This window comes from Strix uralensis, chromosome 9, assembly GCF_047716275.1.
Source record: "Strix uralensis isolate ZFMK-TIS-50842 chromosome 9, bStrUra1, whole genome shotgun sequence".
Taxonomy (NCBI): Eukaryota; Metazoa; Chordata; class Aves; order Strigiformes; family Strigidae; genus Strix; species Strix uralensis.
This window is the reverse complement of record NC_133980.1, coordinates 27,198,603-27,223,301: the sequence shown is the minus strand read 5'-3', so window position 1 is coordinate 27,223,301 and position 24,699 is coordinate 27,198,603. Positions and strand designations below refer to the sequence as shown.

The window sequence follows — 24,699 nt, the reverse complement described above, 5'->3', positions numbered from 1 at the left end:
TAGTTGCCTTGGCTGTTTTGTGGTGGAACCTTTGATGACAAAATAAAGTGGGAGGGCTCTTAAAAATAGCAATATGTGTCCGTTTTGGGTGATTGCATGCTGTGAGAAGGTGGGAGGATCTCTCAAGAGACCTCAGCACTGGGTGGTTACACTTACAAACTAAATATAAGCATTTCTACTTGCCAGAGAATCAAAAGAGAAAAAAAAAAATTAAAAAGGCAGAGTGGATGACCCAGCTGTTTCACTTTTCTCCTGTATGCAGGTAAATTGCCAAGCTTCCCATGAGCACTGTTTGTTTAATGACTAAAAAAGAAAGCACTTCATGTCACTCCAGAGAGTAAATATCTGAAGTTATGGATTAACTAAGTTCCAGCAGAGCTCATGGCGGAAGAATAGATCACGCTGATTCACACTGAATAAAGCAGTAAGTGCTTCTAAAGTATTCTTCAGGATTTCAAAGTACAGCTTGCTTTAATGAAGCATAAAGCTTGTCAAAAACGTCTGGTGACAAGGGGAGGATGGCGGGGCAGACGAGAAGTGTTCTGGGAGAGCTGATGATGGGTTAAAAGGAACTAGCAAACCTGTCTGGAGGGCCTCTAATGAACGGCTGCTTTGGGACTGGAATCAGAGAAAGTCGGGACACAACGCAGCATTCAGCGAGGGAGCTGCTCTGAGAAAAACAAATGAAGGAGCTAGGTGATCTGTCTGAATAGAAACTAACTGCAGCATGGGGGTCATGCCACAGCTCAGCAGTGCACTTCCCTTCACACCTGCCTTCTCTTCTTTAGGTGACTCCTGCTGCAGTATGTGGAAGCTCGTTACCATAGGGGTGCTGCTGGCTGCCTGCTCTTCACGAGTCTGTAGTACCTCAAGTAAGTTTTCATTTTAGAGATACTCTTCACCCTTTTCCAGTTGCTACAAATGCATTTCCTGCTCCTCTGTCAGTCACAGGGAGTGGCTGGAATCGTTCCCATCGGGGGGATTTTAATTCCTCTAGCAGAGGCTGACAGACACAGTGCTGGGCCACGATGGCTGCCTGGTCGCAGCCCTCATGAGCCCTATGAGCTGTCTGAGTACCACGGAGCAGAGGCTGGAGCTTGCTTCTGCAGCACAGCACTGACAGCCCATTCTAGGGCAGGCTCTCTTGCTGTGCTAGGCAGGGGCTATTGCTCTGATAAGGGTCCTTTGGGAAGGACCACCACCAGTTTTCAGCCAGGTCTTTTCCTTGCTTGTGGTTTCACATTTTTGCTTCCAGTATTTTACAGCGATAAAGATGCAAACCAAGTCCTGAAAATCCAGAAGCGGGCAAACTCTTTTCTGGAGGAGCTGAAACCGGGCTCTCTGGAGCGTGAGTGCTTTGAAGAGAAGTGTGACTTTGAGGAGGCCAGTGAGATATTTGAAACCAGGGAAAGTACAGTAAGTTGTTTTTTTAAGGATGAATGTATGACTTAACCAATTGTTTGTTTTCTTAAAGTATTGCAGTCCCAGGCGTAGGAGATCTTGCCATCAGCACTGAACATGCATCACTCCTGACTCCTAAAGTGTAGGCATGGTTTTGGATGTAATTTTGTTACAGTGATTGTCAAGTTACCACCTGTATAGGCCACAAAACTTGGCTGCTCACGCATGCCCCACCTAGCCTAACTGTGGGGTTTCGATCCCTGTCGGGTATTCCCAATCCCTGCTTGACCCCGTTGGCTATTCTTGCTGCCACTGGGTTTTTTGCAGTCCTTCCAGTCTTTTGCTCTCTGTTGTCCATTTGCCAGCCCTGGCTGCCCTTTGCTGTATCTCCCCAGTCTCCCACCTGTGCGTGACGAACATTTCTCTTATCGCTAGGTTCTCTGTCCTTCTCCAAACCTCGTATTTTCAATTGGACACTACCTTTATTGTCAACATCACTGATTTCTGCCCCTTTCCACACCCGTTGTGTTGGCTTGGACTTTTTCTTGCCCTGTTAAGCAGAGTAGGCTCACCACATAGGATGAACCAGTCCTTGCTGTCCCTCAGACCCCAGAGTGGAGTGGGGTCTGCCTTCACAATGCCCACGTCTTGTCTAACTGGGCACAGATTAACTGTGCGCTCAATAACACGGGTGACCTACCTGGCAGTAAGTGACAAGAAAACAGAGAAGTTGGGGGGATGTTGGGGCGTTGTGGTGCTGGGGGGTGTGCAAGCAGAGCAGGGGAAATGTGCTGAGTATGGGGAATACGTGAACGTCTGGGTTGGCCAGTTTTGTTGGTTTGTGGTGCCAGTCATTACGCTGTCAAGAAAAATGAGACCAATGCTGTTGACTGGGGTTCTGTACTCTGTTGTCCAAGACCATCGTACACTTTATATCCCTCACTTGTTAAAAATCTGCTTCTAGCCTTAATTTAAGTTTTGTTTCTCCACAGCTAGATTTTTGGACCAAGTATGTAGGTAAGTAAAAGACTTTCCTAATCGCTTCTCTGTGTTTCCTCAAGCGTATCTGGCGTTCAGCCTTCGTGCTGCCATGTATCACATACTCATTCTCTCTTATATGGGTTGTGCAAAGAATGTTTTCCTGTTCTATCATACAAGCAACCTTCCTAAAAAACTTGAAGTGCATCTGTGCCTCTCATCAGTCATGTCCCCAGAGCTAAGGCACTGGTCAAAAGTGCTCTCTGATGCTCTAACCCTGCCTGACATGGTCCAAAGAGGAGTCCCATGCCTGCTCTTCACTTCCATCTCTGTCCTGTCTGCATCAGGTTTTGCTCTTTTTTCCCCTTCTGCCTGCTCCACTCACTCTACAGCTATCATTCAGAACCCAAACAAATACCCCTGTCTGTGGGCCAGCACCGTAGAGGTGTCACGGTTCAGTGGCAGAAACCATGAATGATGCTTGGGAATCTGGGGAGGGTCCGTTCGTCTTAATGTTTGATCTGTGAGCTCTGTGTGATTCAGGGACTGAGTTTTCCTGTCTCTGTTTCAGATGGAGATCAGTGTGACACACAGCCTTGTTACAATGGGATCTGCAAGGACAATATTGGAGAATTTTCCTGCATCTGTAACAAAGGCTGGGAGGGGGCGTTGTGCAATTATGGTAATGCTCCACTATGAAATAACATTCTTTGTGACAGGGATCTCTGTGTAATAGGGATCAATACTTTTGTCATTCTGCAGTATTCCGCTTTCTTTACTAATGTGATTTCTCTTTTGCTTCATGATGTGGTAAAAGGATTATCTGCATTATTCGTGTTGCCACGGGAGAGTTTTGAAGATCTGAGATGTCTTTTACAAAAATACTGGAAATAATTCTGTAAAGCGGGGTTTGCAGTTACTTTAGAACTGTCTGCACAGGGATGATGGTGGAGTTTTTTGCAATACAGGGGAAAAAACAATCCACTGCAAATTGATTGTCGTTACTGTGACAGTTTCTTCCTTGGACAAAAGCTGGATAGCCTATTTAGGGATGAACGTGTATATCATGTATCAGCAACACTTTGAACTGTCTGACTTGCACTCAGTGACAGTGAATTTTCTGTTCCCCAGTCTACCTGCCCTGACAGTAATCTCTATTTTCTCCAGCTCCCCACTGCCTTATTCTGTTTGCTGTCCTCAGGGCCTGAGTGCCGTTAAAGCCCAAAACTGTCATCCCAAATCCATTGTCAGCTGTTGCTCACTTGAATCACAATGTCATTTTGCCACTTCATCTTCCTGTGGCTCTTTGGCTTTCCAACTTCTCATGTCTCTCTTGCTGTTCATTTTTTCCGCAGAAGTCAAATACACCAACTGTTCTGTCAATAATGGTGGATGTGAACATTTCTGTAGGGATGACCCTGCCAACCAGTTCCGCTCTTGCAGCTGTGCCTCTGGGTATCAGCTGATGAGTGACCATACCATGTGCAAGCCTGTAGGTAAGAGGAGGATGTTAGTAGTTCCGATTTGACAAGAGGATTATTCAAACATGAAGTAGGAGGGTTTTATGGGAGAATTGTCTGCAGTGCGCTTTGTACTGGTTCTCAAAACGTCCATTCCATGCGCAGTAACTGTACCTGCATTTCCCAAATCCATACCCACTTTATGGCCTTTAACCTGTGTTTGCCTCGTGGAGACAGGAAGCTGCTTCCTCTGCACAGCATTGAGGGATTTCCATGAAGCCATTGAATAGTATTGCCTGGATTAGAAAGATGGAGGGAATGCTTTAGAAAAACGTTTTGTACTGGGTGCTCTGGTCTTTGCTAGTTAACTTCTCTGCATCTCCTGTAGTGGAGTTCCCCTGTGGAAGAGTGAAAATGGACTACATTGAACCCAAAGCAGGATTCAATATTCGGCTCATCGAAGGAAAAGTAGGAAGAAGGGGAGACAGCCCTTGGCAGGTAAGGAGAAAAGAGTTTTTCACCACAAATAGTTCAGGCTTTTCCCGAACAGCTCTGCCTGCCCAGCTGCTCCAGAAAGAAAAAGGGGTGGTGTCACGTGAAGTTAAGATTCCCTTAGCTTAGCTTTTTCAAAGCAACCCAAAAGTTGGAGTAACAGGAAAAAATAGTTTATTATCTGTTAGGACTCTTCACCTTGTCACTGCTGCCAAGTTTTTTACCTTACCTTGCCAACAATGTCAAGAGAGAGGATAGTGGTGATGCTTACCTACTCTCTTGCTCCGTTCTGGGGAAGGCCACTGCAGCTCATACTGCATGCTCCAGCTACCCTGACAGCCTTATGGCGGGAGTGTGAGGTAATCTTCTCCCCTTTCTGCATGGATCTGCTCTTACAAGCCTCATCTGTCGTAAATTCAAGCGAGCAGATTTAATCAGCAAAATATGCCATAGCTTTACAGAGCAGGTTGGGACATCACAGGGAAAGGGGAGACCTCACAGAGCTTATCGTGGAACTAGTGAATGCATATAATCAAGGCCTGGTTCTCTTTGTCATTAAAGGCCCTTTTACACCGAAGCATGAGAGTTGCAGCCTGAGATGACGCACTGTCTCTGGTGTGCTGTGGACGCAAGAATAACCCACTCATTTGAAGGAGGGTATTTCAAAGCTTTGAAGTACCAAAGTGCTTCTTTGCAGTGACCAACATCATCCCATGCTGATGTGGATGAAGCCAGTCCTCATTCAGGAAGAATATTCAAAACTTTTTTGTAGGTGTGCCACAGAGTCCTTATTCATGCTGATTTTGTCCCACTGTAGAGCTTTGGCTTCAATGAATATGACGTGCTTTGGTGCTTGATGCATCTGGGCATTTTGCAACCACAAAGAAGAATGTGTACAATACTTTGTGAGCCATGTTCCATCCATGCAGTGTCAGACCTCTCTTTTTTTGTTTCAGATTATGTTGCAAAATATCAAAGGGAGATTTCTGTGTGGGGGTGTTCTCATCCATCCATCTTGGGTCCTAACAGCAGCACACTGCACTGAGGCACAAGAGGGGATCAAAGTAAGACTCGGTATGGAAAAAAAGTCTGTCCCTGTTTTTCTAAATATAACTGTTTCATTCCCAAGGTTTATCATCTCAGGAGAAAAGACTAGCAGGTTATGAAGACAGAAGTCCTTGGTTGTAGGAGTAGGTTGTCTAGGAAATGTTTAATATGCACCTTAGCTCAAAATAAAAAAAGTTTAGTAAAAATCTGATTTCATTTGAGCCACTATCAACCTTACTGTGGAGGTGAGCTGATGTCTTCTGAGCACAGGTGCTTGTCTATAAAGTAGAAAGACTTGGTCTCTTCTGCTGGTGTTTTTCTGGTGATGCAAATATTCAGGGTCATCCCAATACCAAAAAAAAAGTCCCGATCCCAGGAGGAGAATGTCACAGTGCCTGTTTCTGCCTTTTCATACATTTGAACACCATTACTTAAGAGAGTTTCAGTAGAGAAGGAGGAGTGGTGCTGCAGAATGGCAACACTGCCTTTACTGGCTCTGCTGCTCTTAAGCATGAGAAAATCTGTCAAGTACAGTACTGCTCCTGAATTAACAGGCAACAATAATTAGTGTTCTGTTCACACTTAAGTAGAATTTTTTTTTTTTTTGTGATCATGTTTTCTATTTACCTTTGGTGACAGAAGCATAAGAGCTCAACTTCCTTTCTCTGTTAGTGAAAAGAGAGGTTGTTCCCACTATTTGTGGAAACTTGCAAATATATTGTCTGTAGACATAGCCTTGGAAATGTATTGTCTGTATGTGTGTTCCATATACACTGCGGATGCGCATATGTTTGAGAACAGAGACAATAAGGCACATGCAGAAGGATGTGTTTATGTACATCCTCCATTGTTCAACATAAAGGAAGAATTAAAAAGCCTTGGGTCCTCTTAGTGCCAGAATATCCACCTTTTCCACAGAGGGACATCAGAGTAGAAGTGCCTGTGGTAGTTTGGAAATATGTATACAAACTACACATCTCCAAGCACTTCCACTAACTAGCAAGCAATCTTCCCTTTTAAGTGATTGCCAATATGTATATTTAGTTTTAGTGGGGTCCAAAAAGAAGAAACCTGTGCAGTTTGCTTGGTGAAGGATCTTGGAATGTTTTAGGGGAAAAGCAACTGTCGGATGTGGTGTCTGAATGCTCTTCAGTGCTAGATGTAGCTTTGAGTGTACCTTGAAGAAGATAGGTCAGCGGGGGAAATGGTAACTAGGGGAAGTATTGAGGCTGCACTTAAATTACTCCACCCTGGCCTTGTACTGCAGGTCTTGGTAGAGACCTGTGCAGTCTGACAAGCTTTCAGCTGGGATAGCCATGCCCAGAGGTCTCTGCAGCAAAGAAAGAAGGGGTGGGATCTGTCAAGAGAGTCCTGTGCTGTCCAGATAAAAAGTGCTTTTCCATGGGTGAAGAAAAGTGTCGGTACTTGAGAACCCTGATTGGAGAAGATGGTTTTTTTGGCTGAAATGACATCTTGCAAATAGATTTGGGGTAAGTATGCAGAGTAATTTATAGTGTAAGCGTGATCAGGAATAGGGGCTCAAATTTCTCTCACTCCTCTAGCTGCCCAAAAGACCTTCCTTATTAATAGAGAAGGAAGCAAGTGTGTGGTCGTGGACTGAGAGTTGTGATGCCTGAGACAAGAACGTTTCTCGTTCAGCCTTGAGCAATAGTGCTGTGGTGAGATGGAAAGGAAAGAAGGGTCCTTTACCGTGGTATGGGGGTTTGTGTGCAGGACTGAGGTGACTACAGCCTGAGACTTCAGCAAGAGAGAGGAGATTCTTCTTCAAATGATACTCCAGGTCAAGCAGAAGGGAACCTTTTTAAGATCCAGCTAACATCACATGGTTGTCCTTCTTACATGTATCTTTTGGCCATTTGACTGCCACCAGAAAAGCAGTTCTCATCAGAAAAACACATGCTCTAAACCCTAGAGACATCGCGTGAGATAAGCAGAGCTTAGAATGGAGACACTGCCATGTCTGGGGGGGGGTGGGTGTGAGCTCCGTGACAGTAATGGGTGGCGTTCGTACTGCGACTGCAGAGGTGATATGTGACCTGCCTCTCTGAGGCTGGGATACCCAACGCTGCTCTGGACTCATCCCGCTGCAGCTCTCTGCTTGCCACGCGTAACAGCAAAACTGGAGGGGAAGCTCACATCTGGGTTTGCACCCGTGAGCTCAGAGAGTAGTCTTGTAGCAGGACTCGCATGGCTTTTTAGTGTCTGAAGTGAAAAGTTAGATCTCGGAGTAGCTGAAGTGTTGGAAAATGGATTTGAAAACAGCCCAGTTTTTCTGTTAGTGGCTCTTGCTCCCACATCTCCAGCTTAAGAGCATCCAGAAGTGTGTTCAGAGCTCCAAGAAAATAGAGCAGATAGGTGAATGTAATGATTCAATTCAAAATACTGTCTCTCCCTTCAGAGAACAGGTCTCACACTTCCTTGTTTATGTAGAACTCCATAATTAATATTTTTCTGCCAGCAACCAGATTATGATGCTCCTTATTGTGTAGAAGGAACTAGACGTGTTTCACACAGTCTCTAGTTTCAGTACATCCAGGTGTGGGTAGGACTTCTGGAATTTGAAACTGTTGGACCAGATAACTGAGAATGGACGTATTCATAACCAAAAGACAAAAGGGTCTTCTCCTGAGCTGGGGCAGGAGGAGCTGTCACCACAGTAGTACCGTGCAAAAGTTGTTCCCTGCTTGTCATAGGTGTCTCGGGATAAAGGCGGCTGGTGGGCATGCTTGTATGCAAAGCATGGGAAGCCTAGCAGAGAGTGTGCTGCTACACAACTAAACTGCCTTCCTCAGAGGAGATGATCTGACCGTGTTCAAGTCCAGAGTTATTTCCGAGGCCTAAAGCAAAGTTTTGTATCTGTGAAGATAGGAATACACCCCTGCCCCTTATCTGCCAGTCAGCCCCCAGCCACAGCAGCTGCAGAGTGGGTAGCAAGGAAATGTGCTCCAAGGGTGCTACAGACACTGTTACCACAAAGAAGAGAGGTCATGATAGCAGAAAAAACAGATTTGTGAGTGTTGGCTTGATAATAGCAAGTCCTTCAGGCTCTGATATTAATTACAGGTGAGCATCAGAGCAGTTTCAGCCATCTGCTGTCTGCTGTGGCCATGTATGAAGTGTCCATTGGCTGGCGGCAGAGGAGCAAGAGGAGAGACTCAGCAATAATTGGTCTGGAAGTCCCAAGATCCAAAGCTGGACTTAAGGGGTCTTTTGAAAATCTATTTCTGGAACTACTGTGGATCATAAAGTCCCTGTGCTTGGAGGGCACTCACTCTTTGCATAAAAAACCCCTGAGCAGCTGCAATACCTCATTGACAGGCTCAAGCACAGGGGAGCTTACACTGAAGCAAGTGACTTCAGAAGACCTTGGTCATGCAAACTGAGAGCAACTTGGCTTTAGAGTTTGTATCTGGAGGGATTCAAATAAGACTGAAAGAAGGCAAAAGTTAACGGAGGGGTGGGGGAACAAATCTGAAGGATGGTATTGTGAAGCACACATTTGAAAAGATGGTGATAAAGAGCAACTTCCAACACACTTACAGAGACACCAAGAAGGAAAGGACGCTTCTGTCACACACATGCAGCATGGGCAGAGGTGAGGGGTCAGCCTGGATGTCCTGTCACCTCGTGTGCTTGGATGTTGCGTGCCTGCAGCTCGAATGCACATAACGGACAGTTCTTCAAAGAAGCGGTTTTATCAAGCACATACTGAAGTAGGCCTTGATATGAAGCTTAAATTAACCAACAGCACAGTTCAGAAATGTGACGGTCACTGATAATTATTCTTGGGGCTATCACTTCACATCCTATCAGAGATCTGTTTGTGTCTTTCCCAGTGTATCACAAGTCACTTGTTCTTGCCTTTCTGACCCTTTTCAACTTAGTTTCCTGCTTACTGTTCCATAATTGCTTGTCCCACAAAGTGGCCATGATCATGTAGCAAAAATAACAGCCAAGAAGTCTTAAGTAGTCAGGAATTCCTTAAAATACCGATGCAAGATTTCAGAAAGGAATAGCCTTACCTTTATCTCATATATCCTGAAGTTCAGTCAGTCAGGCACTGGTTATACAGCATAAAGCTCACGGACTGTTGTTAAGTGTCTGGCTTTGCTGTGTGCTTGCTCTCCCAGTGCTGAGTCCAAGAAGATTGTTTTCCTCCTGAAGAAGACCTCTCAAGTTGCACAAGTGTACTGTAATATCAACACAACAGGGCAATACGCAGGCGTTTCAGTTTCTCAGCTGATGACCGTACCTCTAGGGTACTAATTCATTTAGTACTGGGTGTGTTCGTGATTTAGGTGAATATGGAAAGTTTACAGATCTGTCCATCTAGTAATGACACTGTTAACCTATAATGTAAAATGAACAAATATCTATATTACAAGTAAAAATGTGAAGTACAGTCCTAAAGTGCAATGTAATCCAGATGCCTTGGTGTTCGAGGTGAAGGAGGATTCAGTAGCATCTGTCATCTTCTTGTTTGCTCTTCCAGGTAAATTCCATCGTTTCCGTACTGAGCCAGACGAGCAAACCATTTGGGTTGATAAATGTGTGAGCCACAAAAATTACACTAAGACGACCTCTGACAATGACATAGCCATGCTGCACTTGACTGAGCCCGTGATGTATAACAAATACGCGCTCCCTATCTGTCTTCCCACCCGCGACCTGGCAGAACAGGAGCTGACAAGAACTGGGAAGCAGATGGTGGTAACTGGCTGGGGCAGCACAACTGATGTTAAACAGAATTTCTCTACTCTCCTCAGTTATATTCAAATCCCCATGGTTCCACGGAACGAGTGTGCTCAGGCAATGAGATCTGCTATCTCTGACAACATGCTGTGTGCTGGGAGCTTAGGAGACAGAAAAGATTCCTGCAGTGGGGACAGTGGAGGCCCTATGATCACTAAATATAAGGATACTTGGTTTTTGGTAGGACTGGTGAGCTGGGGTGAAGGCTGTGGAAGAAAGGAGAAATTTGGAGTCTACACCAAAGTTAGTCAGTATCTTGAGTGGATCCAGCACCAGATAGATGAGATGTCAGCTTCTCGGAAGGGTTGATTCCGATACTGAGTCTGGAATATTGTGGCTATGTGCTAGTGACAGTATGCAGTGTAATGTACTGTCAGATCTTCAGTATTAAATATTGAGTATATATTAACCTTGTGTACTGTTTTCCTTGGTACCTATTTTTTTACTTCTTTTTTTTTTTCCTTTTTTACATTGTTTACATTGGTTAGTTTCCAGGTTATGTTGTTTATTTGTATCATGGTCCTACTTAGGCCTTACAGGCAAGAAATAATACCCTGTTACACTGAGATGCTGTACAGCATTACAGAAAATAAGATAGTCCACGGTCAGGCGACTCCATCTTTGAAGTGTAAAATAACTGAATTGGTTGGGGTGGGGGGCGGGAGGGGAGAGACAAGTGTTTTAACAATCACCATAGTGATACAGTTCTGTCATTTCAGCTTTACTCTAACATATTATCCACAGTAACTGTTCTGGTTTGCTCTGTATTTGTATAATTTTTCTTTCAACACAATGAAATTTTAATAACATCATCACTGCCTCCACTCATTCTCATCTTGCTCCAGTGCTCACAGATGAAGTTGATTCAGCAGGTCACTAGAACTTATCTGTATTTTCTATTCTTTGCACACTCAATGCCTGATTTACCCCCGCCCAAGACTTCCTTAAAAGTCAAGGGGAATTCTGGTGTTATTAAAAAAAAAAAGAGGTTTAATTCCAAGCTTTTGCATGCTCTATTTATCCTAAAGTCTGTAAATCTCTTCTAATTAGCAAGCTAAGCAAACACTTGTTCATTCCTATTCTAGTGAATGCAATCAGCTGCAGGCTATATTAGCATTACTAATACTTACTGTTAAGTATATGTGTGTGTTTGCATCTGTATCTGTATGTCTGTGTGCATATCAGTAAATAAAGATAAATGGCACTAGTAAGTTCGTAGAAGGCAGCAGTACTCAAAATTAAGTTTAATATCACAATTTATACGAGTTTTTAATATTACCATTTAAGTCTGCTAAATATAATTAATTTTGTAGGGAAAAAAAAAAAAAGTGAAACTAACTCTGCCATAGTGATATATGTTTCCATCATCTCAATCAGGATTTGGACCCATATTTGGGTCAGTGAAGAACTTCAGTCTGCTCTTGTGATGAGATTGTTAAACCAAAAAAACCTCAGCTACCACAAGATTATATTAGGATCTGTAAGAAATTTGGTATGGTGACAGCAAAGAGGTTTAATACCTCTTAAACTTGTGGACTTAGTCTTGTTGACATATAAGCTGCTTCCATGCTTATTAAGCAAGTGCTGAAGTTGATTCATGCATTAAGAAGTAACAGTCAGGCTAAGGGTTTCATGTTGGAGGTGAGCTGAAACTGGAGAGTACAGTCAGCAATCTCTGTGCCTCTGTCTCTCTTTTTCTCCCCTCCCCTTTTTTATTTGGGACTGGATTTAAGGATCAACGAACATTAAAGAATAATGGTTTGAACAGGAGCCTTCCAGCCAGGGCCTGCACCAGGAATACATGCTGCTGAGAAGGCTGACATGACTAGTCATTGAATTACAAGGAAAACATTATTACGTTCAAAGCCAATAAAACATGGGTCTAATTAAAAGCAGAAATCATAATGTCAGTGGAGAGCTGTGACTGTTACAGGGCAGTATTTGCCTTCCTGCAGGTGACTATGAATCCTCCTACACACTGAGAGCTCTGCACATTTCAACAGATGTTTACAGAGCAGCTTGTGTGTTTTCCAGATCAATCGGTCTTACCTACTGAAAGATGGAGTGTCAGAAATCTCTTAAAAATTCCAGATTTTCCTGAAGAAATTTGATGCAAAGAAGTGGCTTTTATTGTTGGAGGGTATTTTTAAGGACTTTTTTTTACCTTAATGCACACGTGCATGTGTGTGGAAACGCACACACAATTTTCTTCTGATTTTGGATTTCAGATGTGTTTCATAGAATCCAGAAGGTTGTCTCTCCTCTGTCAATATTTGTGACTGGTTAATGATTAACCTTTTGACCTCGTGGCTGTTCCTGGTGTACATCCAAATCTCTCTCCTGTCTTCCCCTAAAAAAATAAAGAAAAGAAAAAAGTGAGTATAATTGCATGGTTCTGTGTAAAGTGAATGCATTCTGGATCCTCTGATTTTGGAAAAAGCGAAGAGGTATGTGCTGTCAAATCCTAGTAAATTATTTAGCCTGGGAAGGTAATATGAAGAAATACAAACTTCTGTCTTGTAACCTTTATTGCCAGGTATGTGGTGGATGGTCTCCTCGTTGGGCTTTGTGCATACGGTCTTACTTGACAAGACTGTCAGTGATTACCCAGCAGCTGCCGTCCTTAGAACCTGCTGGCTGAAGTGTTCAGCTCAGCCCTCAGCCTGGGATCCTCCGCGGTTTAAACAAGGCTGTCGCTGGAACTGGCCTCAGCTCAGTTTGGGCCAGATCCACACCTTCCCGTGCTCACTGTAGCCTTTTTTTATTACTCCTGTGGGCTTTGGATCAGACCCTGCACCACATCCTGGCTAGGTCAATCTCTGCATGTTGCCTTGCGAACTGTTGGGATTCCTGTTAGTGTGCAGCATCGGCGTGGCTTGGAGAAACAACGGACATCAGGTCAAAATGAACTGGGTAGAATTTGCTTTCTTTGTCCCTTCTCTTGTTCTCTTCCTTCTACTTCTTCATCTTTTTTGCGGGCTAATTCACCCTTGTTGTTTTATGTGACAATATACATACCAATTTCATTCTCTTCCCTCTGAAGGAAAGCAGTAGGAAGTCAGAGTATTCTGAATGCTCACTCAAATGGAGAGTAGTTCCTCACTTGTGATGTTTCTCCTACTGATGTGCTCCATCAACAGCAGCTGCCCATTTTCATACTCAGGTAGATACTTCTGAATTACATTTTTAACGTAATTGTCTTATTGTGGCAATATTGGCATTTAAACTGAAACTATTTCCTTTTCTGAACACAAAGTCCTGTGGTTTGAAGAAGGACTTCTGGAATGCACAAGAAAAAAAATGAATATTCATATATATATTTCCAAGAGAAATCAGCTTTTCTTAACTTCCTACTTAGACCACTATCCTGTTGAAGAGTATTCTCCTTGTGACATTGAACCCAAAATCTGAATTATTTTTGCATGGCAAATTTTCCAATTTGGGAAGCGAAAATTAGGCGCTTTCAACATGTGTTCTTGGACCTCGTGTTGATTTTGCTACAGCAGCTACACAAGGTTTGGAAATGGCTTCAGAGAGCTTTAGAACAAGCGTGAGAATGTACAGGATCTCATGAATGATAAGGGCTGTCCTTTCAGAGCAGGAAGAGCAGAAGTGGTATCTGCAAACCAGAAGGCTTCACAACAGGCACATCCTCTACGTGGGATGCCTGCTTACAATAGGTAAATCCTTTAAAGGTGACCCCAGAACTCAAGGGGTGGTGAAGGGCAATTTCACTGATGTAAGTGAAAGGCATTTTCCCTATTACCAGACAGCAGGATCTGTCCAAAGCTTTTCTCAGCTAAGAGTTTTTGTGGGCTGTTTCTAATTGCCTAGAAATGAAGTAATTTAATATTATTCTAGAATTTCAGTCATTTTTATAGATACCAATCCAGTAACTGCAAAGAAATGTGTGTCTTTATGGTCCATCTCCAAAACTAGGTTCTAACACTAAACCATGACTAGGAAAACAGAGTGCTGTTAAGTGAACTGCTGTATGAATTTTAGTAGGCTTTGTCAGCATTACAAAGTGAGCTTTCTTCTTAAAACACTTCTCAGCAGCAGTTCTTCAATCTGTCAGATGGGGTTTGGATACAGAGCCACGCTTCTGGAGATTTAACAAAAAGGCAAAAACCTCCATCTTCTTTACGTAGTGATGGCATGTGGTATCAGTACATCCACGAGGGCTGAGTGAGGCCTCATTTTCCTTCAGAGCATCCGGGCTGGAAAATCCTGGGAGCGCTGTGCTTCAGCTACAGGTGCCATGGCAAAGCCTTGGGGGAGCAGCAGGGGGTATGTGGGGAGGACCTTACTGCCATAGTCCCTCTTCTGGCCACTCCTCCCTTAATTTATTGACAGTAATAGCTCTTAAGATATTGCAGGACGAGGGCAGATAGCTTAGTGAAGGAGCAGTGTCTGTCCTTTTGTGGCCACAGTAGCTTCCTGGAAAGCACTGGGTCTCTACTGCTGAGTATCTAACAAAGCTGACACCAAATACAAACCAAGCCTCTCCTTTCAGCTTTATTTCCACATGCACACACAGACAGGTAACTAATAATGTTGTGAATCAGGAAGGTTAGGCAGGAAAATACAGCCAGCCTCCAAAGAAGTTGCAATACTCAAGTCTTGTGGAATAAAAAAATTGTTTCTGCACTAATCTCAGTAGTGTCTCAGTAGTGGGTCTTCTGATCCCCTAAAAGAAAGCTTAAACTACCAGTGCCTTTTGTTGGAACACAGACTTAATTTTGTTTTCCTTTGGGCTCTTTACGTAGATTCCTGCTCCCCTTCTTTATATTGTTTACTCAACTGAAAGCACGCATGATGGTGACTGCAATGGTGCCGGTTTGTTGTCTTCCAGTATCAGCTGTTCAATCTTGTTTTTCTAGTGTTTATGAGAAAAGACGAAGCACACGAGGTCCTGAAAGTCCATAAACGTGCTAACTATTTTCTAGAAGAGATTCGTCCAGGGAACTTGGAGAGAGAATGCAATGAGGAAAAGTGTTCATTTGAGGAGGCTAAGGAGATCTTCCATTCGCAGGAGAAAACGGTGGGAAACTTTATGTTGGGAAAAATAGAGGAAGGTTAACAGTGAGGAGTGGTTTGCCAGCCACCTGGCATGGCTCTGCAGCTTGGTAGCCGGGATGGGTCACGCAAGGCACCTGTGAGATCTCACTTTCTAAGCGAGTGCTCAGTTTGTTGTGTAAACATTAAATACGATTCCTCAAAAGCATCCAAAACCTATTTCTGTGAGAGCCTCAATCCAGCAACATCCTTCTGACATTTTCAGAGGCCACTTGCTTGATCAGACCCCTCCAAACCCGGGGGGGGAGCGCCTCGCTCCCAGGGCCCGAGCGCGACAGGCTGGGAAGTGGGCTGCAGGCGTCCTGCTGGGACCTGCTGCTGAAATGGCCTGGAACTGCAGTTGTAAACAGAGCTGCCCAATTTCTGTTGTGTCTGGCCCGAGCTGCTTAGGTGATGTCTTCCTTAGCAGATGGTGCAGCGCAGTAGAAACGGCTCTTCCGAGTGAAGCAGTGGGTGCCAAGGGCCTCGCATTGCCACGCCACGGGGAGGAGCGGGGTGTCACTTCTCGCTCCCAGCCTGGGGCCACAGACCTTTCACTGGCTGGAGCATTTATGGATCTCAGCTTCATTCCAGTACAATTCAGTTTTATGCACTCGTTGGCTGGTCCACGATGCGAACGAAAGTGAGCTGCATGGTGATGATCAGGAGATCTGCTTTGAGAATGTATTTCACAGTTCTAATCAAAGTGTTAATTAACATGAATCCTAAAAAAATGGGTTTTAAAATGATACCTTCAGTAACCAGTATGACCACTTACTGTTTTCTTCATTTGTGATTTCTTCTTGCAGATGGAGTTTTGGTTCAATTACAAAAGTAGGTAAAAAATGGAATTTTAAAAAAATCTATTTCTTGTGTCCCTTCTGGGTACAAAGAATTATGTGGCAGTTTAAAGCCAGGCTTCTCTTAATTCCTGGAATGACACTATGCCTTGTTTCTTCTTCTTAGATTTAAATCCATGTAGTACAAACCCCTGTAACAATGGCGGAGTCTGCATAATAAGACACTACAATTACTTTTGCATCTGCCCCCCAAAATTTGGAGGAGACAACTGTGAAAAAGGTGAGTACAGGAACAGACACACTGACATGCATTGGGAAGGAAGGATTACAGCTGGAGCTTGCTCCTTGGATACTTGAGCTGAACCTTTGCACAAGCTCCTCACTGAGGTTATCAGTGGTGACTTTGGTAGACAGATTGTTTGTTGAAGATTCATACGTTCGTTAGAACAGTGTTTTCTTATATGACACGTTGGAAGGGAATGACATTGTGACAGCAGCTGTAGCTACTTCGAGCTCTGCTGTGCTGTGTGGAAGAGGGTGGCACCCCCTCCTCCCATGGAGCAGTTCAGGGATTTTGCACTCCTCTGTGCAAGCCCTGAGGAAGGCACGTGGCCACCTCCCCTCTTCCCCCAGGAGATACCACTGCTCTGGTATCTCTGGTATCTCCTGCCACAGATGCCTGCACAGGAGATCATTCATGGTGAGGCCCTATTCTCTTTTTAATTTTATTGAGTAAAAGCATCAAACAAATTAGCCAAAGCTTAGTGTAAACCAAGAAAAATTTGAATTTATGTTGTAATATACGGATGAAAAAATGAAGTAGAAAAGCTGCCTATCTCTTACCAGATTTTAGGTCCTCTGAAATACTGTATCTGGTTTGCAAAAGACTGAGGCATGAAATTACAGCAAAAGCCAAACTGACATGGAAACTATGAATCATAAGTAAATTTTTTTTCCCCCAAGTGCTTTTGTCGACCTTTTCTTTTTACAGTGCAGGAATTAAACGTGATTTTTTTTTTTAAATGTAACAATGGATAAAAACCTCAGTCAATTTCTTGCAGACTTGGCCCCCATCAACATGCCTAGTACTTTAAATCTGTCATGATATAAAAGATAAGATGTGCAGATGGATCAAAAATGTGGGCATTTGGGAGTGTTTGCCCTTCCAGGTGTTTTCTTGCCCCTGCTCTACAGGCAGAAAGGCCTGGAGCCCAGCTGTGGCTTCCCAACAAGGCTGGCAAATAAGAAAATGGTAGAAACAGGAGAACAATAGACATAAGGCAGTGTGTTTGGTTTGCTACAAATCAGTACTGTGAGAGGTACTTCCTTCTGTTTCCCTGCGAGATTTCAGCAGATTTTTTTTCCTACTTTCTTTCATATAATAATCGTGCTAGAGGCTGTGCCCTGCTCAGGGGTCCACGTGCAGCAATAAGCAAGTGAATGCCTGTGTGTTTCCATCGCAGAGAAGCTTGAATGCTGGTACAAGAACGGTGGGTGCTGGCACTACTGCAGGGACAGCAGCAGCGCCTTTCACGTGGTGTGTTCCTGCGCGAAGGATTACACCCTGCACGAGGACGGGAAGAGATGTGTGCCAGCAGGTAAAGCGTGGGCCGCTCGGAGTCACGTCAGGTGAAGAGCGGATTCGCAGGCACCATCTTTTCCTCTTCACTAGTTGCAGAAGAGCTACACGTGCTGTAGCTACTGCAGCTTGCACTTAGTGCATGGAAAAGATCTGTCTTATTTATAATGTTGGGTTTATTTATTTTAAATGTTAAGGTTCTCAGTCAGGTGTCTCTCTCTAATCCAGTGCCCTGTAAGCACGTGCTGGGTGAAGGAGCAGCAGTACAGTCTGGGGTGGGCCTGTTCCTTCTAACAGCAGCACAGACTTAGATCAACTTAACTGAGTTATGAAGCTAAAACCACAGTGTTAGGAGGTGAGGGGACATGACAGGGGGCTTAAAACTTTGTGTTAAGGTGTCCTGTCACAGGGGGAGCGCTGGGTTTGGATTCTGCCCTGAAGAGAGCCCTCAGCAGGCTGCTCCTGGAGTAGCCCGCCGTGGCTGATGCCTGTGGTGGGAAGAGGCACAGCCATGTGCTGTTTCTCGGTAATTAGCTCCACACACCTTGGTCAGATGATGGTGGGTGGTGAAAGTGGAGTTTGACATCAAGTTGTTCCAGGGCTCTTGCAGGGGGGTTGAAGCCCATTCTTCAGGAAAAATGCTGCTTTTGTGTTGGAATTTGACATGACACCATGCACCCTGAACTCAAATCCTTATTTCTGTCTTTCCTCCCTCCAGCACGGTTTCCATGTGGCCTGACTAAAGCCAGGCAGGCTCTGGAGCAGAAAATGCTCCTGAGGGGACAGCGTGAGCATGGGGATGATTTGGCCAAGCGGAATGAGAGCACGGAGGGCCCAGTGAGGCAAACGGAGCTGGAACCAAGTGCTGCTGGGGCAAATGAGACCTTGAAGGATGCCTTCGGGCAGAGCACGTGCAGGGAGGCTGACGCTGGACGGGCGGAGGTGGCAGGTGGTGCCTCCAGCTGGAACAGGTCACTGGTGGCCTCTCTGCCCCAGGAGCTGCTGGGGGATGGTGCTGCTGGGCAGGAGATGGGTGGTGGCCCCGAGCATGACGAGGCAAGGCAGGGGACCACCGGACCAGGCCAGCCTGGGAGCCACCCGGCTCCGCAGAATGAGCCTAGGCAGGGCCCTGTGTGGCAGCACGAGAGCATGGCACCTGCTGCCAGGCAGAAGGCGGCGGTGGAAGATGCTGCTGGGCAAAACCAAAGCGGGGAGAGCGCTAGGCAGAACCAACCAGGGGCCATTCAAACCGTGCACGATGGGCATAATGGCAGCAGCAGCTGGGGAAATGCTTCAGACACGCCTCAGCTGGTCCCGCTAAAGGTCAGCTCCACTTTAGAGCACAATGACTCCAGGATAACCGGAGGAACTTTGTGTCACCGTGGACATTGCCCCTGGCAGGTAATACTCTTCTTCTAGTCTGGCCATAAATACCACACCTGACTGCTTGCTTGCTTTAGCATCACTGGTTCTGTCTGGGGCAGAGTTCATCAAGCCATTATAAAAGGTTGTTTCAGGTTTAGAGCAATCCAGCCATAGGTATTCCACAAACTTCTACAGGTCTTTTTGATGCGGTGTATCCTAGTTGCCTTATTTATCATTCTTCCCCCTATCCTAGATACGTGCGCTTTTGTGATCTCAGCTTAACGCTTCCTCTCTTAACTACATCAATCAGATCTTCCCCTGCTCTGTTATTCAGGTTCTTTGTTCCTAAATGTTCTTGGTGAAAAGTTGTGCTTCTGACTCCTGCTGGAAGAACGGCTGGTGGTATTTTTCACAAAAATTTTTCTATGACCAGGTGAGATTCTTCATTAGAAAGCTGAGCTTTTCCTACTTGTTACAGTAGGGAAGATAAAACTGAGAGGGCTTAAATGTGAAGGCGACCGGCATGTGGCAAGTAGGGGAATCTCCCTGAAGTGTTTCGTTTATTTCCACTATCTTGTTTTTTTAATCTTGGTTTTGGGCTTTCTTGTGTGTGTCCATGTCCTTATTTGTTACTAATTTTCACTTATACTTACACTTCAGTGTACTATTATTGTTTATGAGCTTGTGCACAGAAAGTTAACAGACTGATCTAAACCAGCTCAGGTTTTTGTCAGTCTATTTTATTGCTGTCACACAAAAAGATTTTCCCATTCTACACATCAGGAGGTATTTTACAGGTGGAAAAGCAGGCTGAACCTGCACGGACCCTGCAGTCATTGCACACTTTTGCAAGCTGAAATGGCACTACCAGTTCCTTGTGCGGGCTTCCACCACCTCACGCACTTCTAGGAGGAACACCAGCTGCTTTCCTTCTGATAAGTGAGACCTGGGTTTGGGTTGCGAGAAGGAAACGTAGTCCAAATGCTGCCTACCTGTTACACTTTCTTCTTGAAATACCATCCAGGAAGTTTTAAATTTTCATTCCATTAGGCAATTTGTAATTGAATCTTGTATTTTATGGTGGGTTTTTTTTTTTAAAAAGGGTTTTGCAAACCCTTTCCATTCTAGTTCTTCATAACCTAAGACAGAATTTTCAGGTAATTTTTCTTTGCTACTTTTCAGTGTTTTGTTCTAACACTACTGAACTGAACACCAAAAGCATCAATAGTATATAGAATGAAGTCAAAAGGGCTTACGTAAAACATGATGTTACTCCGGGAACTAGACCAAGGTAGGGGGCCAGACTGTGTTGCAGTTTTTTCCACTATTTGATTATTAATTTCACTGAAACTGCAGAGTACCAAAATTTCAGCTTTTCCTTCAGTTTAATACAAGAAATAACAGGTTCAGGAAGAAGTTTAATTGAAGACATGCCGAGGCATTAATGAAGCTTGTAATTCTGAATAGACAAGACAAACATCTAACGCCAAGCAGTGTGTTTTTACTTCACCTTCTGCTCTCTAGATCATTCCAAATTGTATTACCAATAAAAGGAAAAACAAGTTTCCCAATCTCCACTCTTGCCCTTTCACTTGACAACTGGGAAAGTGAAAAACTTCTCTATCCCTTGGTCATGTAGACAAACACCACGCTCTTCTTTTTTACCCTGAGTACCAATGAAGTACACCTTGTGTTACTGTTCACCCCCACCCCCAGAAAATTTCAAGCCACATGAAAAAATCACCATCATACTTTGGTTTCCTTAGGAGAATGCCAGTCACTGTAGCTCTAATCCCATTTGATTTTGCCAAGCTTTGTTCATTGTACAGTTCTGCTCCCTTGTCACAGATGTGCAGTCATTTTATTACTATTTTAACATTGTCATCTTTGCTTGGCGTGCTGTAGTCATTATTGCCAGAAGTGTTATTTTCAGGATACAGATTCTGCAACCGACCCGAGAGAGGGGCAGTGGCACAGGTACCAAACGCAGCCCTGGCGCCACCTTCGTCCTCATCTTTCATACAGGTTTTGATCCGGAACAGTAATGATGTTGGGTTCTGTGGAGGGAGCTTAATCAGCAGTCGCTGGGTGGTCACTGCTGCCCACTGCCTCGACCTCGTCCGGCCGCACCACGTGACCGTCGGTGAGTAGGTCTGGATGAACAGGGGTAAGTGCTCCCCTGAAACGCGCGTTGCGCTGTGCGTGAGCGCAGGGCAGTATGTGGCTGAGGAACGGACACACACATCCAGCCTCACTCAGAGTTACAGAACGCTTCATTTTCTTGGCAGCAGGTAAGTGCCGGGGGGGTCCAGCTCATCCCTTTTGTTTTCAGGGCAAACCTGGGAGTGTGAGGCACAGGTTTATCTCCTCCTGTCACCCATTCTGGCAAACTCCTTGTGTGCAGAGACTAAGCACAGCTCAGGGTAGACCTCAGAAGGATTCCTGTAGGTGATGGTCTGCTCTTAAGTCAGTTTTGTTTTTTAATCAGCCCCGAGATTAGTCTCCTGCTGCAGTGCCTGCAATCACTCCCTTGTAATGTGCTACAGCACCGGTTACAACAGCAGGAATGCTGCAATAAACACAATCTTGTGCTTGGAACCCCCAGAAGAGAGACATGCAAGAGGAGCAAACAGAACACAGCACTGCATAACTGACAGGAAACAACTCCTCAGCCTTGTCCAGGGCTGCATCTTAATGCTCATGTCATGTTCTTGGGGGCAGGGAACACAAAGGCCCATTCGAAATACAGTGTTTGCTAAGAAGCAGTGACAGTCCTTATGGTAAAAATCCCCACCCCGGAAGCCATAACCTCTGCAAGTATCCATTCATCCAGTCAACAACTTTGTTTTGCTGTTAAAGGGCAAACAGGTAAAGCTGCAGTATAAGGAACGACCATTGCAAAGCATGATGTGTTTTGGTCTGTGCCCCCCTGGGCCGGAAGGTCAGAGCATTAATTCCCTGTCATTCCCGTTCCTCCAGCCTCCTAGCTGCTAGAGTTTGCTTAACATTTTAACTTGTCGTGAATACAGGAGACTTTGACAAATACCAGAGAGAATTCAAAGAACAGAAGATCGGTGTGGAACGAACCTGGACACATCCCCATTATGATTCAGATATCTACAACAGTGACATCGCCCTGTTGTACTTGAGCAGTGATGTTGTTTTTAACGAGTACGTCGTTCCCATCTGCCTGCCGAGCCCGAGCCTCGCGGCCCTGCTCTCTGCCGAGGGACGGACGGGGACGGTGAGCGGCTGGGGCGCCACTCACACCAGGGGCTCCACTCTGCGCTTCCTCATGAAAGTCCAGCTGCCCATCGTGAGCACGGACACCTGCCAGCGCTCCACAGCCAGGCTCGTCACCGATAACATGTTCTGTGCAGGTTACAGCACCGAGGTCGCCGACGCCTGCAAAGGGGACAGCGGGGGCCCCTTCACAGTGTCTTACCACAACACTTGGTTTCTCCTGGGGATCGTGAGCTGGGGCGAGGGCTGCGCTGAGAAAGGAAAATACGGTGTATATACGAGAGTATCCAACTACATCCCCTGGATTAAAGAGACTGTTGAAAGCGTAACAGATTCAGAAGACTTCTCCATTAGCTTCTCTTAATACCACCCTTAAAGGCAGGGACAATTCTATTATTAGTGTTTCAGTGTAAGACAGTGCAGTTCCTGTCCTTAATGGTGTAAAATCAATCTTCAAAGAAATTCTGAGTATCTGTTTACCACAAATGGTAAAATTGTTCATGCAAGTATTACCAAGAGTTGTGTATAATAAAGAACTACTCTGCAAATAAGAAAGGAGACCACTTCAACTTTTCTTAATGTAAATTATAAGAAAGGGGTTTTGGTGTGGAGAAAGAAAAAGCTTTCCATTTCTTGGGCCTACATGCATATCACAAGAACAGGCATTAATCCACTGTGTGAATTACCTCATAGTGGTGTCTGGCCTCTAGCTGACACACAGTGCTGAACACAGCAGTGCGGACTGGTGAAGTTTTGTCACCAAGTACAACTGTTGCCTCAAGTACAATTCTGTTCACTAAAATGCAAATGTTTTCTAATACAAACCCAACGTCTGTATGGAAGCGTGTATTACCAATGGCATGGATAAACTGCCCAAGAGGGAATCCACCCGGCTGCAGCTGGAGGAACATAGGAGGATTGTACAGTAGAATTCTGAGAAATGCTGTGGGCTGTGAGGAAACACCATCTCCTGCACCAGGCAGCCCTGCTGGCAGCACAGCTCAGCTCCAGCAGCCGGCCAGGAAAGGCAGGGAGGAGGGCAACACCCCCCCCCCCATCTGCTCTGGGCAGAGTTCCACTCACCTAGAACTACAAAACAGAGTGGTGAAAGTAGCAAACAGAACTGTTTCTCTCACTTTTTTCCAAGAACAAAAAGCCCTTCTCTTTATCCTGAAGACACCCCCACCTCCTCATGTATGTAATTTACCTCTCCCAGTATTTGATGAAAACCCATGTGTGAACACAGGTGGGGGGGGGGGGCAGGAAGCATACAACCACAGCAAGAAACAACTTCTCTATTGCCCTAAAACAAAAGGAAGCTTGATTGTGTGCACTTAGCCCTCCCTCCAAGAGGCTGATTTCCCCACACATCCTAAGATGCTTTACATACTTAAAAAGTGCTTGATGCCAAATATGCAGGTCAAATAAAATACCTGTGGGCAAGAGTAACATCCCTTCTTTGAGTTGTAGAATCACCTTTCTCTGCTTCTTTCTGCTGCGATTAACAGGTGGTCTTTGTGACCCACATCAAAAGATGTTTTGATTTTGTGCCCTTTCTTACAATTCACTAAGTTAAAAAAAACCCAAACCAGCACTCACACTGACAAGTGGTTCTTGTCCTCAGCTTTGTTCAGAGCCTTAGAAAAGTCCATTATTACTGTTTGACAAGCAATAGAACCTTTTTGTTTGCCTCAGTGAACATGTAACAGCTATTATGACTAATTTTGATGGCAAGAAACTGTATTTATTAGGACTACACATAACCACCAGGGTCAGTAGTTTAAGGAAGTATTTCTTAGGATTTAAAAGGAGCCCACAGTGCCCCATGGCTGCAATACTGGACTGAGTAACAGAACCACAAAAAAAAAAAAAAATGGGAGGCAGGGGGGGAAGCCCATCCTAACCCAGAGACTTTCAGGGCCACCTGGGTATAAACAGCTCTACACTGTTCACTTATTTTTCACATAGTTGTCAATATGACAGTAAGGAATTAATCTTTCAATAAATTCTTAATTAAAAATGGAAAACAACCCCAAACCCTTGAAACTCTCAGCATGCTAAACACACACACCTGCAGTTGGTTACTGTGTCACAAGTACCTGGCACAAGAAGGTGAGGTAGTCTTACTGGCAGAATTCCTTTAGTAGGCTCCATCCAGCGCAGGCATCCTCCTTCAGTTTTTGCTTCAGGTTTGTGTCCCAGCATACAGCTTTATGTTACTGTCAGTCCCCTTCAGTCTCCCAGGAGTGTATTTAACACGTGACCATTGAGGTACTCACATGCTCCCCGTTCCCAGTACCAGCAGACACCAGAGGTACCGAGCGCCTCCAAGTCGGCCGACAACAAGATCCCCACTGCAGAGACTTCACAGAACTGCAGCGCACACATCACAGCAAAGCGGCTGTGCTCCTCTGGAACGAAGGCAACTTTCCTCCCGAAATCCCAACTGCCAGTCATCCACATAAGGAGAGGAGTCTTCTTGTAGGCAAGCTCAGCAGAGCAA

At 44.8% G+C, this 24,699-nt stretch overlaps 2 protein-coding genes across 7 annotated transcripts; both read left to right on the top strand.

Annotated features, from left to right (window-relative positions):
- Positions 1–202: 202 nt before the first annotated feature.
- LOC141947115 (vitamin K-dependent protein C-like) lies at positions 203–10,560 on the top strand. Of its 2 annotated transcripts, none has more exons than XM_074877874.1 (9): positions 203–424; positions 789–872; positions 1,256–1,416; positions 2,394–2,418; positions 2,951–3,061; positions 3,735–3,875; positions 4,228–4,337; positions 5,288–5,405; positions 9,892–10,560. In XM_074877874.1, the coding sequence occupies exons 2-9, from the start codon at positions 806–808 to the stop codon at positions 10,458–10,460; spliced, it is 1,302 nt and encodes a 433-aa protein (XP_074733975.1). In that variant the 5' UTR covers positions 203–424; positions 789–805; the 3' UTR covers positions 10,461–10,560. The 2 variants fall into 2 exon arrangements, with proteins under 2 accessions (XP_074733975.1, XP_074733974.1); XM_074877873.1 differs by lacking the exon at positions 203–424 and adding an exon at positions 668–696.
- A 1,701-nt stretch (positions 10,561–12,261) lies between these two features.
- On the top strand, positions 12,262–22,751 carry LOC141947112 (coagulation factor IX-like). 5 transcript variants are annotated; one of them, XM_074877861.1, is made up of 11 exons: positions 12,262–12,598; positions 12,688–13,064; positions 13,195–13,314; positions 15,035–15,195; positions 16,019–16,043; positions 16,176–16,289; positions 17,473–17,607; positions 18,307–18,989; positions 20,979–21,096; positions 21,983–22,197; positions 22,334–22,751. In XM_074877861.1, the coding sequence occupies exons 3-11, from the start codon at positions 13,224–13,226 to the stop codon at positions 22,427–22,429; spliced, it is 1,638 nt and encodes a 545-aa protein (XP_074733962.1). In that variant the 5' UTR covers positions 12,262–12,598; positions 12,688–13,064; positions 13,195–13,223; the 3' UTR covers positions 22,430–22,751. The 5 variants fall into 5 exon arrangements, with proteins under 5 accessions (XP_074733962.1, XP_074733958.1, XP_074733959.1 ...); XM_074877857.1 differs by having other exon boundaries at positions 12,275–12,598; positions 21,983–22,751; XM_074877860.1 differs by having other exon boundaries at positions 12,276–12,598; positions 15,101–15,195; positions 21,983–22,751.
- The last annotated feature ends 1,948 nt before the right edge of the window (positions 22,752–24,699 follow it).